Source organism: Momordica charantia (assembly GCF_013281855.1).
Source record: "Momordica charantia cultivar OHB3-1 chromosome 3 unlocalized genomic scaffold, Mcharantia_2.0 BLBB01000003.1, whole genome shotgun sequence".
NCBI classification, from domain to species: Eukaryota; Viridiplantae; Streptophyta; class Magnoliopsida; order Cucurbitales; family Cucurbitaceae; genus Momordica; species Momordica charantia.
Genome location: NW_028275161.1, coordinates 14,800,371 through 14,817,567, shown reverse-complemented (window position 1 = coordinate 14,817,567; position 17,197 = coordinate 14,800,371). Strand labels below are relative to the sequence as shown.

At 35.9% G+C, this 17,197-nt stretch overlaps 1 protein-coding gene across 4 annotated transcripts; it reads right to left on the bottom strand.

Annotated features, from left to right (window-relative positions):
• Nucleotides 1-2,082: 2,082 nt before the first annotated feature.
• On the bottom strand, nt 2,083-17,051 carry LOC111020492 (protein SEMI-ROLLED LEAF 2). Of its 4 annotated transcripts, none has more exons than XR_002602676.2 (20): nt 16,515-17,038; nt 16,343-16,417; nt 15,956-16,071; nt 15,409-15,523; nt 15,146-15,274; nt 10,279-10,326; nt 9,889-10,070; nt 9,615-9,811; nt 9,200-9,492; nt 8,811-8,960; nt 8,126-8,686; nt 7,881-8,027; nt 5,784-5,856; nt 5,038-5,165; nt 4,624-4,812; nt 4,355-4,495; nt 4,143-4,268; nt 3,188-3,415; nt 2,597-2,868; nt 2,083-2,504 (listed from the first exon to the last, which is right to left on the bottom strand). XR_002602676.2 is itself a non-coding variant. In XM_088121942.1 (20 exons), exons 2-20 carry the CDS (start codon nt 16,647-16,649, stop codon nt 2,707-2,709), a joined length of 3,195 nt encoding a protein of 1,064 aa, XP_087978068.1. In that variant the 5' UTR covers nt 16,650-16,789; nt 16,916-17,051; the 3' UTR covers nt 2,084-2,706. The 4 variants fall into 4 exon arrangements, 3 of the variants coding, with proteins under 3 accessions (XP_087978069.1, XP_087978068.1, XP_022152867.1); XM_088121942.1 differs by having other exon boundaries at nt 2,084-2,868; nt 16,515-16,789; nt 16,916-17,051; XM_022297175.2 differs by having other exon boundaries at nt 2,085-2,868; nt 4,355-4,492.
• Between the last annotated feature and the right edge of the window lie 146 nt (nt 17,052-17,197).

Below are 17,197 nucleotides of genomic sequence, written 5' to 3'. Positions count from 1 at the left end.
CTTCAGAATGCGTCGTGTGCCAAATTTTCACAAGGAGTTGTGTAGGAAAACTTCGATTTACTTCAATTAGGGTTGCTATATATTCCTTATGTGAGATGCTGACACGGGGAAGACGATATGTCGTGCCTGAAGTCCATAGAGACTTTTAACATTTTCTTTCCCCCTTTGTGTTGCAGATGGGGGCGCGGGAGCATCCTAACGATTCTCGATATATTGCAGTTTGAGTATAGGATGTTGGCCCGCTGGCTGTCCTTTAGGTGCGCTCGGCCACAAGTTGATGCATTCAATCTTAATCAATCTTTTTTAGCCTGCCCACATGGTCGAATGAAGCTTAGGACATGTGTCACATCGATTTTACTTGATAACAGTGATATAATTAATTGTTTTTTTTAATAGTGATATAATTAATTATTATATTGTAATAAGTGAAGTAGTTGGTTGATATATTTACAAATTCATTTTTATTAAAAACATATATTAAATTAAAAAATTATTTATTAAAACTATTAATTAACTAACTAATAATAGCCTTTTAAAAATCCTAATAATAGAATAAGTTAAACTTATTCTATTAAATAATTTAGTAGAAGTATTTAGTTTTTGACAATTATAGCCGATTTATTAATTATAATTATTTAGTAACAATTAATTTATATCAATTGTGTGTAGTTATAACTTATGTCATGGGAAGACAAAGCTACATTGCTGGTCCATGGCCAAAAACATGACCAGATCCAGGACATGATCATGTCCAAGGCATGGCCAGATATAAGGCATGACCAGATTTACGACATGATCAAGTCCAAGGCGTGACCAGATATAATGCATGATCAGATCTAGGGATGACCAAGCCTAAGTGCATGACCATCAGAAGACATGACCAGATCTAGGGCATGGCCAGATCCAAGGCCTCGTAAGGTCTCGACCGACCAGGTCCTACTACTAAAAATTCTATTGTAGGCTACCGATTCCTTGGTTCGTCATTCAGGATTCGACCTCTATAAATATAACAGTAGACTTAACTCTAAAGGTACGCTAGAAATACTCAATTCTTCCTATTCGACTATTCTGATCCTAACTTAAGCATCAGAGCGCCACACCGGTATTTAGTGCTATTTTGTTTTGCAATTTTGTTTTGCAAGTTGATGCCCGTTCCCGTTGGTGCAAATTTGACAGAATTCCAAGAGACCAAATTTCTGCATTAACAACTTATAATCCTTATGGATTATTTCATTAGTTAATATTTTACAATTATATAATATTTATAGGATTAATTCTCTAAAATAATCACAAATATTATTTATTTTCATACAAATCTAACATTGTTCTTGTTTAATACCAAACACAACAATCTTTTATTTTCAAATATTTTTCAGAGATATTTGTTACCTACGCATCCAACCAAATCTCAAACCAAGAGCGCCTAACATATTTGAATGCTTGAATGTTATAAATTTAATAGGATAAATAATGCACACTTGTAATAATGCTACTCATTTGGATCCTTAAATGCTATAAATAAAATAGGATAATAATGGCGCACACGCACATACACATGCACGTATTCTCAAATGACACATATGACATGATTTGAACGTTGCTAGATGAATGTTCAATCAAAGCAAGATCATTAGCTAGAGCTTTCATAGTAAGATGATACTTTTCCTTCTTTTCTTTACGAGTAAAAGTGACGAGAGTATGAATATATACATTCAACTATTTTTAACAATAAGCATAATTAGTTGATGTTGTAGTAAAGATGACATGAATCAGCAAACCTCCATTAGAGCCGCACCCCTTAAATATGATGGGAAGAAGAGGGGCAGCCCTCTTTTCGTGAGACTCGAAACAGGGAAGGAATTGATGCAAATTTCGAACCTCGAGAGAGGAAGATATTGATCGAGCTAGTTGACACTTAACACCATTTCTTGCCAGTTTGAATGGACGCATTGAAAGAAACCAAATTTCCAGCAAGCCACAAGGTTTCTAGTGCTTTAGTAGAAGATTAGACTGCAGCAGTAAAAATAAAATCTGAAACTCTTTGGGAGAAAATGTAAAATCTTTGATGGTGAGGTTCTGATACCATAAAATGGCCTATAGAATTTGAAGAAATAAATGAATTTTTGTGCATTGAATCAGTACTCTGTTACAGAACACATGCAGTAGGTAGACCACCCACTAATATAGACTAAAATGAATAAGCTGTCAACTGTTGCAAAAGGAAATAATTACAGCCGTAAAATACAAAAGAATTGTGAAAAATTTACAGCTAGAAAAATCTCCGATTATCACTCTTGATTTCACTTAAAGGCCTATATCCAGTTCCAATGGGTATAGCACCTATGAATGCACCTTCTTGACAGAGATGACAATGGAATCCAAAGTCTACGCAGAGACGACGCCCAAACTCATCTAAAAACCTATCTATCATACATATCCAAGGGCACCACCAAGGAGTGTTTTCAACAATCTAAACCATGTAGCTGGAGGAAGCAAAAAAATACCTGCCATGGCACGAATGAATCGAATCGACATGTACAAAAATGAAGGCAAGAACTTGGTTCAATGAGAAGATGGTTGGAGCAGCAGCTGATACCTGACGCAGAAGGCAGGCCTTGGGAGTTTTGCTTGCTCACCTTGAAATCTGTGGCCAATCATCAGTGTCCCCAAGAAGCTTCAAAGTATTTTCGTGTCCATTTCCATGGCTTAACAACCAGCTGCCTTTAGAAAGTTATCGTATGGGTTCGAGGATGGTAGTTGAAAGAGGTTGGGATGATATTGGTACTCAGTTGCACAAAGTGCTGGAATGGTGTTAAAGGACGAATTCCGGTACATGGGAAAATCTGAGTCGATAAATGGGTTTCCGCCCTGCATTTCAGTGAATTTAAAAGTCAGATTTTTTAGGAAAGGGATAACCATAATAGCATGTAGATATACTAATGAATGCTGTGATGAGCTGATGCCACTCTATGAAAGCAGGCAGATGTAAGTTTCAAGATAATAGCATGTAGATATACTTATGAATGCTGTGATGAGCTGATGCCACTCTATGAAAGTAGGCAGATGTATGTTTCAAGATGCTCACACATAAAACGATTTTGATTTCTATTTAAAATGCTTCAATTTCAACGTTTCTCCATGTAGCTTTAAATCTAATCAGAAGTGGAGTATATGATAAGAAGCGTACCTTATTTACACCAAAGTGAACGTGGCGTTGCGGAGGCTCTTCTTTTTCCTGATTGTCGTCATCATGAGTGAAAGTTCCAACTGAAGCTTCTTTAGGGGTCATGAAATTGGATATCTTTTGCTGCTTTTCTTCTGAAAGAGCCTCGCAGTTGCCGGCCATTTCCTTGTAAGGCATATTTGCTGGGAAGGAGCCTGATAACCTCCCTACTTGATTTGTTATATCGGAAATCTGCATCATAAATTGTTAATAAGAAAGATACATTGATCGAACAACGGTGATAACTAATCTGTCAAGATAAGGCAATGTAGAAAATGCCGTTTAGGGAAAAGAGCATCTTCCCACCCATGTATATACTACAAACATCAATCACTTGAGAAACTTAGAAATAGAGTGAAGTGTTAGCCTTAGCCACCATAGCAGATACCGAAAGCCTTCATGGAATAAATGTAGAAAACTAAAATCGAGCCTTTTATCATCATGTCTTTGATTTAAATAGGGTAATACCAACTACAATAGAGGTGTCACTAATTCTACCACCAAACAATGAATTTTTAGTTGAACAAAAGTGTTTAAGCCAATTTGTCGATCATTAACTAGTCTTGTGAGCCTCTACATGTTTAATCGAGTCGAAGACATAGAAGGATAGGGGAATCTACAGAATTGCATGAGAAAAATGAAGTTATCTTTTCATTATATACTGCACACTGTATCAAAAGAGGTTTGTCGATTATTATATTTCCACAACATTTTTACTTTTCCCAATTAGTAAAAGTACATTCATATGTCCCTTTTCCTCTTACTTGGGCATCTTACCTTTGTGTTCTGTATCTTCTTTAATTTCAAACTCATTTTGGGAGAAGACATAGTAACCAAGATTTCGTTGTCTCTATGAATGTTCATCACATTTGTTCCCTACACATCTATATGAGCTAATGCGCATATCTTAGCAACTTACCAAATGCAAAAGTTCATCAGCACTCATGAGAGTTGGCCCCTCCACGGTCTTGTCTGTCTCAAGTTCATTTTGAACCTGAGGTTCATCGCATAAATTGTCATTATCAACTGAAAGAAATGGATCAACCTGCAAAATACACCAAAATGTAAAGTGATGTCCAAAGCTTGAAAATAGTTGGAATCTTAGACACAGATGAATGAAGTGCAAGGAACCGTGTTGGGAGTTTCTTCGTTCTTAGGTCCACACTGATAAATTTCTCCTGGTGTGACAAAAAACTGAGTTCCTAATGGGCAAGCATCGTCTGGCAAAAAATCTTGAAGCAGCTGTTCTCTAATAGAAGATAGCTCATTCTGCTTTAAATATCAAGACAATTCATTACATTTACTGGAAATTGAAACTATAACAATCTAATTTGTGGTATACTAAAATAATGTTTTTATTTGCAGTAAAAATAAAAAGAAAAAGAAAAAGAAATGCTTACTTCTGACATATTGTGCAATGTCTGCAAAATTAGCCTAGCAAATGATTCTTTAGATTGGCTTTCATTTGTATCCACGGCTGAAAGTGACTTCACAGCATCTTCGTTGTCTTCCTTTGATCCATAGAGTTGATTGGGTAAACTAGAAACTTGTAACTTGCAATCTTCAACCAACTTCAGAAATGGATCAACCTAATAAAAGTAAAAATTCCAAATAATTAGAAGACATTTACTCATGAGAGTTAAAATCTCAACTTTATATGAAATACGCATCCCTTGCAATAGGACTAGGAGAAATTCCCATGTAAGATCAAGGAGAACCCACTTAAACATCCAGGAAAGAGAGATGTTGAACTAGAAGGTAGATACGTTAGTACTAGGCATGAATTAGAGTAGCAAAAAAACTTTTGCACGTACTACTTCACTAGTAAGGGCAACTTTAGCACGAGGGACAAGAGGCACAATGCTGTAGGCTTTTGCTGTGAAGATGATCATCGACGTTGCCAAAGTAAAAAGGGACCTACGGTGTGATGGTTGCAATTGCCCTGCAATTTTGTAAAAGTACTTTTAGTTGTGGAGATGGTCTATTGACAAAGCGGTCATATGACTAGCGATGAAAAAAATGTCTATCCATCAGAATATATTTGGAATGTCAACTTCATCTTTACACTTTTCCCATCATCTTCACACTTTATATAACTAGAGTTCTTCCCAGCCACTTGAACCCACTAGGTTGCTAACCTCTCCTCCCACTCATATATTGAGTAAATAAACCAAATAATTTCTTTGATCAATCAAAGGAAAAAAAAAATTAGTTAAAAAGATAAAGAATGATATTTCTACAATGATGCCACATCTAATTTGCATCTGGTTTTTACGGAGTCAGATACCTGGATTCCAAATTAAGATAACTAACAAGTATGGATCTTAAATAACAAGAATATAAGATGAAAAATCCTCGAAAAATCCTACAACTTATTGCCCAAGTGTTTACCACCAAAATTTCTAGGTGATGAACAAGACTGGTCTCGTATCACAAAGTTTTGACATCACGATGAGTTTCTCATCCTTGCTCATGTTTGAATGGGATCGTAAATCTGGAAAGATTTCAGAAACAGTACAAATGAAATAAAATATTTTGCAAGTTGCAGAGTGTTTTCTACCTCCAGCCAGGGCAATGCTCCGCAAGGAAAATGCTAGCTGGAAACTTCGAATGAGCGTCTCATGACTGGAGTTCTATCAACACAACAAATCATAAGGGCAATTATAAAAGGAAATTCATACAGTGGTACTGGACAAATAGTTAAGTATCAAATTGACAATAATTCATAATGACCATCATAAACTAAGCTGAGTTCTTAATAAGACATGTTCCCACCAGAGTTTGTCACAGTGCACGGTAACTAAGAGAACTCCAAACTAAGTAATTCAATTCTCTCCATCATAGTCATAAGCTGAGTTAAGCTCCTACATGAATTTAGAATATGAGAAACTAAAAATATTTTCCGTGACTTTGTTGGAGCTCAAAAGACTATAGAGAAACTGTTCACTGAACTCCTCTATACTTAGAAGTCCTCCATCTTTTCTGACTTTTCACATCGTCTAAATTTGATAGCTTTATATAATACTGGGTAGTTAGAGAAACCATGAGATGTTAGTTTAATACTCTAGATAAATGACCCATGGGTTCATAAAACCCCGTCTGCCACTAGAACAAGTACAAGAGCCTCTTAGTGCCCTTCCCTACCAGATTGCAACCCATATGTCCAAATCTGTGGGCTGCAACATCTATTAATACCCGTTAAGATGCATTTTAATTGTCTAAAGCAACAGGCAAACGGTGAGCCAAAATATATTGGTTCTCTAAGCTTTACTTGTCTAGAGCTCAACTCTTAAAATTCACAAAATCATAAATTCAAGTAACAAAATATAAGATAGCATTTCATCATAACTTTTAAAATGCTAAATAATATAAAATATTCATGAAGTACAGTTTACATATGGTTTGGTCATAAAGGATGCTTAATAATGGTGAATGCACTAATCGGGTATATTTGATTGTCTCCGTTGACTGAACTGGAACAGAAAAGTTACTGGTGTAGTATATTAGATTCCAAGTTTTTCATGCAGATCTAATTCCTTTGTAAATGAGGTGAGACATCAGCAAATTATCATTGTCGTTAGTTTGAATATTATGATAATTATTTGATTGTATAACAGATGCAGCAACATCATTATCGTTGGAACTTTTCTAGCTAATGTCCTCAAAGTTCTCATAACAAGCTGCAGTTCACCAAGCTATGTTAGTAATGTTAAATTTGCAACCAGAAGATCCTCAAATCATGAACCATCATTTCTTTACTCACCTCGTTGAACAATTGTCTTATTCTCTAATTTACTTGTGACTACTCTTTCGAACCATCTAAGCGTTAGTAAGTATGAAAACCATTCAAGTAGTTCACAAACCCAATGAAATCGTTTTTAACCATAATAATAGATTAGTTGTCATTACCAAAAAAAAAAAAAAAGAAAAAAAAAGAAAGAAACTCTAGATTTACGAATTCACTTGAACAGGATATGTTCGGTAGGCTGTAAAATTGTGTCCGTCCTCGAGTCTAAAAAGAACTTTCTCTAATTCCCCCGTGCTTAACAGTTTAAACTGATTGATCAGTACCTCATGCAAAGAATTTTGATTCTATAATTTATATAATTAAGAAAAAACTACATGAATATTCCAAAAAAACAATATAAAGAGAGCACTCTTTCCTTTTAAGAATATAACCCACTGATGCAAACTAATGAATGGCATGCTTCAAAATTGTCCAGAAATTAACTCACTTCACATGGTTGGGAAATATCTTCGATGCTTTTACTAGCCTAGGTGACTCTCAAACTATTACTTCTTGTATGCAATTTTATACCTCTAACATACCATAGTCATACTGATGATTGAATACCATAGCTGTCATAATGGTAGTCAACACTAAATGAAGGGCAAACAAGAAAGAAGAAGGAGAAAGTTCACAACTTAGTGTCAAAAACCAAACTAGAAAATACAAACACAATCCTATAGGATATATGGACTATATTTTTTAAGTTCAACAACATGTGGAGGTGAGATTTCAACCCACGGCATTTTTGTTAGGGACATATGTCTTAACCAGTTGAGCTATACTCTTGGCTAGGATATATAGACTATATTACTCGGAAAAAAATATACTAATTCAATATACTAATTGAAGAAACAATAATGAATTTACCTTAGTCCGGCCAAATAGCAACACAAGGCAGTAAGTATGAGCAATTGCTTCATAGTTTTCAGGTTTATTAAGAGGAGAGATAGATTGTGCCCATATTGATGAGAGAAGATTGGTAATCTGGCGGCTGCTAAGCCTAAGGGACGTCGTCTGAAAGTTCAATTCAACAAAAATGATACTATTAGACGATGAGGAAACAATACTAGAGGAATCTTTAGTGAAACAATAATAAAAAACAAAATACATACTGGTTCCTTTTCTGAACTTAAAGGTTTCTCCTCAGCAACTGTTCCAGGTGTAGTAGGCTTTTTCACACTATAAGCTCGGCTATAACTAGACTTCAGTCTGTTCATCATAGCATTATTGTTTGTCTTTGGTTCTTCTTCTTCTTCTTCTTCTTCTTCTATAATTGAATTTACAGCTAAAACTGATGGTTCCTTCTTCACAGTGTGAACCCGACTGTAACTTGACTTCAGTCTGTTAAAAATAGAGTCACCTTCAACTTTTGTAACCGGCTGAACCATAGGTTTTTCGTCCAACTTTTTGAAGATGTTCTCTGGTGCAGAATGATTCTCAACTTTCACCTTCTGAAAAAGTGCCGCTGAAGAGGAGAACACAGACACTGTTCTTGAGAGCGTCCTTTGAATATAAGTGGGCTTTGCAGACTGGGGAACAGAAGCATTAGGACGTGGACAGACAGATGATGGAACAAGAACAACAGAAAATATGCGGTGAGCACCAACTCTAGTTTCATGGTCTGAGCAGACCATTGCCAGCAGTAATTGATGAAATAATGCCTCTGGAAAGGCCTGCAAAACAATTTAAGACTAAAACTGCTGGGAGAGAAAGGGGTAAAGAAAAGTAAATTGAAACTTAGATTGCACCGAAGTCTCAAAAAATTTGAGGCAGAAGATAAATATTAGGTGAACTTGCCTTATCTTGATACACAAGATTTGGTATTGATGCCACGATTTGAGCTGTACGGTAGACAGTGGAAATCAATGTTCTGGACATTACGGGAATATTTGACAAGTTTTCTAGCATTGCAGCCATCATGTCTAGAATAAGACCTGCATCTCCAACCTAAACAACATTGCAGGAAAATCAACACAAGATCCATCACAAGAATGTTAGGAAGTTTGAAAGTTTATAAGAAATTAATTAAGAAGATTTCAACCATAGGCATCCACGGTGTGCATGTAGAAGCCAACAGACAATCCCCTGACCAAAAATCACCTCCCGAGTGATTGACCAAAAATCACTTTAAAGTGATTTTGAGAATTTTTCTAAAATCACTTGTGCACCATTATAAACAAAATTACCTTTCGTGACAACTCCACAAGGCAAGCATCAACTGATGCTTGGTGTTTTTGGTTCCACTGAACAACTTCTGCTCCCAAGTTAGCATCATCAAGGGAGCAATGTATACTTTTTCGAAGATGTCTCATCATATCACTTAGTGCACCAATTATGGCCACTGATGGTTGGGCATTTGTTTGCTGAAGAAGGGAGGTGGCAACATTAACAATGTCAATCTGCATGGTAGGATTTTTCAGAACGTTCTTGTGATCGAGGTGCTTGATTAGAATTGCTAGCATAAAGTGTGAGTTGTGCCCTGTAAGAAATAAATAAATTTCATGAAAACCAATAGTGAAATTATTTATATAAGAATAAGTGGGAAGAAGTAGTTTATATCTCAAAGGCACACTTTAAAAGGGTCTTGAAGAAAATTAATACCCAAATTCTCCATTATTAATTGCATATCCAACAAGACAGAGAGACCAAGGCCAAGTTTTGGAGACCAAAGATTGCCAGTATCAAAGTAACGGAAGAAAGATTCCAAGACACGTCGTATAGTTGTAGCTTCCTTAGCCAACTTGGCTATGTTATGTAGGCAAACCCTTGCCCAAAATTCTGGATTCTTAGCGTCTTCCCTGTTAGATATAAGAATGATAAGACTTGTAATGTCGATATGCAAATATAGTTATGGAATGCTGAGACATGGACTTACGGAGATACATTAATTTCCCCCTTTTCCGTCACTATCGACCTCCACGAACACATCCTTGTTATGTGTTCGCGTGATTGGGAAACTACTTCACCAGTTGCATCTTGATTATCTTGCTCGTCATTGCCAGAAGAACTGGAAGTACTTTTAAGGTCCCCGTAGTTATCCAAGACAACAGAAATAACCTAATTCATGGCCGGGAAAAATGCAACTAAACATTTAGGAAAAAGTTTATGGCACCAACATAAGAAATAATAATAAGTAGACAAGTGAAATATCTACTCATAAACATACAAAGGAAGATCTAGCAGAGAATAAATATGGAAGAAGATGAAAGTAATCCAGGAACTAGAGCAAGAAAAGATAATTATGAGGTAAACATAAGCAACTTACATTGTCAAATTCTGTTGATATATTGGAAAATTCACCCATAAACCAAACCTGCAGATGAGAAACATTCATATAATCAAATAATTTCCAGACTAAAAAAACAAATAAGGTTCTCCAACAGAAAAGGATGTACTACATGTGAGATATGAAATATTGGATTTAAATGTTTAAAAGGCACTTAAGACGAGCAGATATTGGAAAAGAAAAATTAGCTCAGGACAACAATTCGTTCTTATGGTGGGCATTGTGGTTGAATGATCCTCCCTCCCCCTGATGAAGGTGAGATTCCTTTACCATTTTTTTTAATGTAAAGATTTTTTAATTTGTAGTTATAATTGTGCTGATATTCAATTGTTATGCCCGATTATTTGATCAACTGCAGAGAGGTGACTATAAAGGCCATTTTTCCATCCCAAAAATTCACTTTCGTGCCTTCAGTCAATCAAAGTAGGACACAGGATTTGGGCTTGATTTGAAAGTTCCACTCTGTTCTTCAATGCATTCGTATATCAGGAGGGAAGTTGCAAATTCTCCTTCCTGTGTAGGCTGCTTCGTTATTCTTTAAAATATTTCTCTGTATCTGTGTTTTTGTTGATACCAAATTGTTCCTCCCCTACTTTCTTTAATCAAATCCAAATAAGAGTACCTTTCAAAATCCAAACTGTCCTTTTCGTGGCTTAAGTAAAGAACAAACAATTTTTGCGGGATTCATTTTGAGATCATTTTTCCACTCTCTCTTCCAATATACAAATGAAATGGAGTTGCAAAATCAGTCTCTGACTCCTTTACTGCATGAACTTTATTGAAGAAATTACCAAAGAAACTTCAAGCGTGATTTTCTCTTTTTGAGTAAAAAAAAAAGAGAGGGTTGTAGGCCTTCTTGAACATGTTATCCACTTAATTAGTTCATCCAATAAATGAGTTTGAACCCTCGAGAACATACATTGTGACTTATCAACTTATACATACCTTGTTGACCATACCATATGGACGTAGATCACAAAATCAAGACTGGAAGAAGCATTGGGCCATATGGCCATTAGCTCATATCCATGTCTAGATTGAAAAAGGGTTGCTTGCTTAGTTAGCCACTATTATAACTTGAGAAATAGAATGGTGACAGCCCTTTCCTCAATTGGATATTCTTTTGCATGCCATTCGCATAATGAAGATAGTCACTTCCATTAATTGATCTCCTAGCACAAAGCCTTCCAAGACCTTTTTCTCGCAACAATAGTGAATTAGTCACTATCAGAGTCCCAAGAAGAGTAAAGAAGAAAGAGTAAAGAGGAAAGAGGAAGAGGTAAAGGGAGTCTCCTTGTTTAAGGTCCCTTGTAGCAAAAAAATTTTCCTCTTGGTCTACTATTTAAGATGACAGAAAACTTAGCCATAGAAAAACACCCCCAAATCCATTTCCTCCATCTTCTTCTAAAGCCTTTGGGCTTAAGGATAACATCTAGATAAGACCAATTGACCGTCATAGGCCTTTTCAAAGTCTGTTCTCAACCAAAAACCCTTCTTCCTTTTTGCTCTCCAATCGCCACAACCTCAGAAGCAATAAGAATAACATCTAAGATTTGGATATTAACCCGCAAACAAACTAACTAGAATCTTCTATTATTACTCAAAATCTCTTGCAAATACAAAGACTAACCCTCATTTTATAGAGGATGTTAACCCACTAAAGTAAATCAATTTCTAGAAAAATAACCAACTAACAAACTAACTGAGAACCCCAACAACTAAAACCAATTAAGAAATAAACCCAACAAAACACTAACAATTAACAAATTCATACTAAAATCACAAGATTACTCCTAATCACACTACATCAGATGACCATCACAGTCCTTTCCATCAACCAGGAATCTAAATTCAAGAATCTTGGTTTCACATAGGATAGAGATAGTATGTTCATAGGGCCCCATAAGCATAACTATTACGGCAGCATGCTTTACACCTTCAACACCAGTGGCCACCAACTTACAACGTAGCCACAGACATTGCAACATTTTCGGCAATACAACAAAGGGCATAAAGCTTAAAGGGAAATAGAAACTGAAATTTTTCTCTATTTCAATTCTACCCACCGTCAGAATTCTCTACTACTGCAACTAATTTATCAGCGTTAATTCAAGCTAGCTTTGAGGACTCTACTATTGCAACTAATTTACCAGCGTTTTGATCTATTAAAAAACCAAGTAATTAGGAATCACCACTTCCAATTAACATCACCACGTGCCATTTGAGATTATAGGATTCAATTTTAGAACACATGCATGACTCGTTACACTAGACCAATTCCATCTTGATTTAACTAAAACTTGATAGACCATTCTACAGTTTATAAGCAAAAACATTTTCAACATTAGAAGTCTCATTAACTTGCTTGAAAATCACAGAAGTGCTCCTATTTTGACTTTTCTGTCTTTAATTATGTACTATGGAAGTTACCAATGGCAAATTTTGAACGTCTCTTAATTCCATAAAACGTAACGTTTGATCATTTACTATAAAGACTTGCCAATTGAAAAATTATTCTGAACAAATGCAAGCATGCTTTCAGATTCTTGCTTCATCACAATTAACTCCACAATGAAACAAGGAAACAAAGAATATGGAGATAAAGAACATTGTGCCCATGGGAATCAACATACTTCAAAACTGCTCGCCATTAGTACCAGCATTCTTTGCTATTTTGAAGGTTTTGATTTAAATTTTTTGGATAAATTACCATTTTGGTCCATGTACTTGGGAATTAATCTAATTTAGTCTATATACTTCAAATGTCCAAATTTAGTCCACGTACTTTTAATAAATCTTAAAATCCGTCTCCATCCTTAGTTTATGGTTAATTTTTGCTAAAAACATTTAGTCCCTGCAAGCGTTCCTTCTAAAACTTGGAAAACATATTCACATTGTGCATTTTCTTAAATGCATATTATTTTTTTCCAAGTTAAATAAAATTTAACTTCAAACTAACAATGAAGACTAATGGTAAGATTTATTGGATATATATAAGGACTAAATTTGGATTTTTGAAAATACAGGGACTAAAATAGAACAAGTCTTAAACTAAAGGACCAAAATAGTATTTTAACCTAATTAAAAATATATATATATATATATATATATTTCTTCTAGGTCCTCCATAAACATGTGAAATGGAAGAAAGTAACTCCGAGTGATAGAGAATACAATTTCCAAATAGGCTCTTTGAAAGACCTAATCTCCCCTAAACTAGTAAAGTACTGCAAACAAAATAGTACACCACTTATCAGTCAGTACTTTCTTCCTGGAGAAAAATTCTCACGTTGCTTCTTGTGGTTGTTGCTGCCCGTCATTGGATGGAGATATCTAAATCTCCATCTAAAAGACTAAGCTGTAATCATATGCCCAAACTGGCCATTCACTCCAGTAGAAGTTCTATATTCTCTGAGTTGGGGTGAGAGGTTGGTAAGGACTCAGATTAGCCCAACTACCATGCACAATCGCAAAACATTGACAACTTGGTGTATTTGGGATACGAAAGGGAGTTCTTGTATATAAGAAGAAGTCCACTTCTTTCTAGTACCAAAAAAGGTCCCAATACCACTCTCGGACTCAATAAGAACTGCTGCCAATATGGCATCAACTTCCAGTCCACCAGATTTTAATGATGAATTGAACATCTCTTCATTTAATATCAAATTGAGCTTTCATCCTTTGTTGTGCTCAGAGCAGTTGAAATTTGCCAATTTATCATAAATATTGCTAGAGGGGTACAATCATACCCCAAAAGAGGTGGTCGGATTTGACCATACAACAGTTAAAATGGCATGGGATTTGGTGGAAAACTGAAACGAGGTGTTGTACCAGTATTCTGTCCAATGCATCCACTTTGCCCAAGCAAAGCATCACAAATAGGTCTCAAGGCAATGGTTAACCACCTCTATCTACCCATCCGATTGTGGGTGGTATACAATGCTTCTTTTAAGCAATGTGTCATTAAGTTTGAAGAGCTTTGTCCAAATGAGTTCATAAACACCTGTTTCAAAATTGACTTTGGTACTTTTTGGATCCTTATTATCACATCGGTAAAAATGTGAGCTACCCCAGCGAAGTGATGAGCATTTAAGGTTAGGCAGTGGGTGTACCAAGACGATTAACCACCACCAGCACACACCTTCCGAGCATAATAACCCTTCAGTGAAATCCAATATTAGGTCTTCTCACACCATATGTGGACGGAGTAAAGGCTGGAGCAAGCCTGCTGGATTCATTGTCATGTACTTGTGTCTTTTGATAGACTTTACAACCTTTACTTGGGCTTAAATTTAATTGAGGAATACCTAGCTCAGAATTTTCAGAGTTTCCATAGTAGATTTTATTTACGGTAGAATTTAATTTGGAATCATTTATCTAAATGTATACACTATATTCCTAACCCATATCATATGTTTTGTTAGTGTACATTTTAGCATTCGATTAATCAAGTATTAAATTATTTTATGAGTTATAATGTTTGTGCGACTTTCTTTGTATTAGATTTAACGGTGGAAACAAAAAAGTAACTGTTTATTTTAGAAGTACCTAAGAAGCACAAAGTCAAGAAAAATCTTGACTAAATCTAAAATGGATAATTTCATAAAATATATAATCTCCTTGAAGCTTTTTCATTGAATCAAAATCAGAAACTGCATGTTTCCTTTTCGCATGGGTTCGAACCGCATGCTTCATTAAAAATGAGAGCAACTATGAAAGTGTTGTTGATGTAAGCCTGTTTACTTAATCGTATGGTTTACCAACAGATTGAAAGACCAACACATGAAGTAACTGCATAAAGACAAAATACATAGTAATACATTAAAATAAATATAGTGCAGATTACCATAGCTGAGAGGGCTTGAAGGCTAGCAGAACGCATCTGTTTTTCTCTCCCTTCCTCCCCTATTTCTTGAGCTAAAAGGCAAAGTTTGGGGATCATTCCATCTAAGTTAAACATATAGGTACTATCCCTCTGCATAGTTAATAAATATACATAAATATAAGAAACACTTACAAGGAACAAGTCTATGTTAATTTATCACATCCTTCAAAAAAATAGACCAGACAACTTCTAAAATGTAAGCATACCAGACTGGTAATCCTTACCTGGTTATTAACAAAATCAAAGAGAGCTTGGCATCCTAAAACTCGCATTTCATCGTGACGTGCTTGATCTAGTAGAATGTGGATGATGCCAAGCAAACTACTTGCAAATAGAGGCCTGCAGTAGTTATTTATGCCAATTACAACTTTCATATGCATGTAAGTAGTACATTTTCAGGTCAGGACACATTACAGATCAATAAGCATGCTTATTATACACCAGCCAATTCTCCATTTATGGCAAAAGATTTCCAAATATTTATTACGAAGAAAAAATAATTTCGTTTTACATATGAATCACCACATTTCAATAAAGTGAAAGTATATCGTGTGCCAGTGCTGATTTCATTTGAATGTCATGGAAAGGTTCTACTTGCTTCAGAAAGTCATTGATATGACTGAGATGTAAGCATGTATTAGCAGCTTGTGCCACTCAACGAAAACCAGCTCTCCTGGTGCGTGTTCATAGGCATCTCATAGAAGGATCCAGAAAAATGATATTGATATTCAAAGATTTCCCTGCGAGTACTAAAGTAAATCAGGAACTCACATTTGCTCTTTACAAGAAAACAACAGCTTTCTATAGATGCATATGATGACTTTAACAGAGTGAAATTGCTCGTTTCTCAATTCCCTGTAAAATCTTTGCTCAAGATAAGTTGTGATCTGCGAAAAAGAATATTAAACTTTCAGGAGACAGGAAAACATGCGATGCTTTATTTATATCAAAATAGTTCTACACTGTGCTCCATGTTGCATAACCTTCTTGTCAATAACAGTTCAATCCTAGTAGAAATTACTACACACTATCTTTGGCTCTAGATATGTGAGATAAAGAGTGACCAAAAAAAAGGGTAAATAAGTCATTGTCAAAATAACCCAAAAACAGGGTGGGGTTCCAAAATATCAGTGAAAATAAATTTCAGGTAAGCGGCACCTTGGGAACACGAAAAGGATTTTTTGATGCATATTCACATAATTTACTAATCTTCCTGTCATTAGGTTCTTCTTCCTGCCGTAACACGAGAGAGAGAGAGAGAGTTGAATATCAGAACTGAACTTCCAGAAGCGTATAAACAGAACAGAAATGAGAAAAATTAGAGCAGAACCTGAGAGCGAGGAAAGATATCAGCGAGGAGCTTCTTGTAGCGCTTGATGGGCTGCCTGGACCTGGTGCTCAAAGCAGGGCAAAAGAAACACAAAGTTCCACAAACAGGCAGCACTTGGCGCGACACCATTCCCATTCTCAGGAGAAGTAGATCCCAGTGGAGAGGCCCTTAAACAACCAGACGCATTCGGGGGGCCGATTCTGGGAGGACGGAGCCCAAATCCTTGGAGGGATTTGGAGGAATCGCTGGCTGCTTCGGGAGGAGGACCCGATCGACTGGAAAAAAGATATGTTAGGAAGAATTGACGTCCGGTTCGGGTTCCGGTATGTGAGCGCGAGAGCACCGGATCTCGTGAGACCTCCACCGGAACAAAAATGGAGGACATCAAAATCGTTTTATACCTTCATCATCTTCGCCCTCCATTTTCGCCTATTTCCTTTCCTATTCTCATTCGTCTCCTTCCAACTGCCAAATTATGTACCGTTACTTTCTTTCCCCTCCCGCCTCCCGCTTTTTCTACTCTCCTCTCTTTTCTAAGCCTAACATTAATTAATAAATATATATTTCAATGGCTTCTCTTTTTTTCCCCCAAATTTCAATGGCTTCAATTTAATTGCTTGTAAATTGAACTTTTTTAATAAGTCATCGATACAAGTCTAGTTCAAGTTCAATGGATAAAATAC

Excerpts from the sequence above, each read along its gene's own strand:
- LOC111020492 (XM_088121942.1), bottom strand. The coding sequence starts at position 16,649 with ATGGGAATGGTGTCGCGCCAAGTGCTGCCTGTTTGTGGAACTTTGTGT. Across the intron at positions 4,269-4,354 it reads ACGAAGAAACTCCCAACACG|GTTGATCCATTTCTTTCAGT; the intron begins GTTCCTTGCACT and ends TGTATTTTGCAG. Across the intron at positions 3,416-4,142 it reads CTGATGAACTTTTGCATTTG|ATTTCCGATATAACAAATCA; the intron begins GTAAGTTGCTAA and ends TTTATGATGCAG.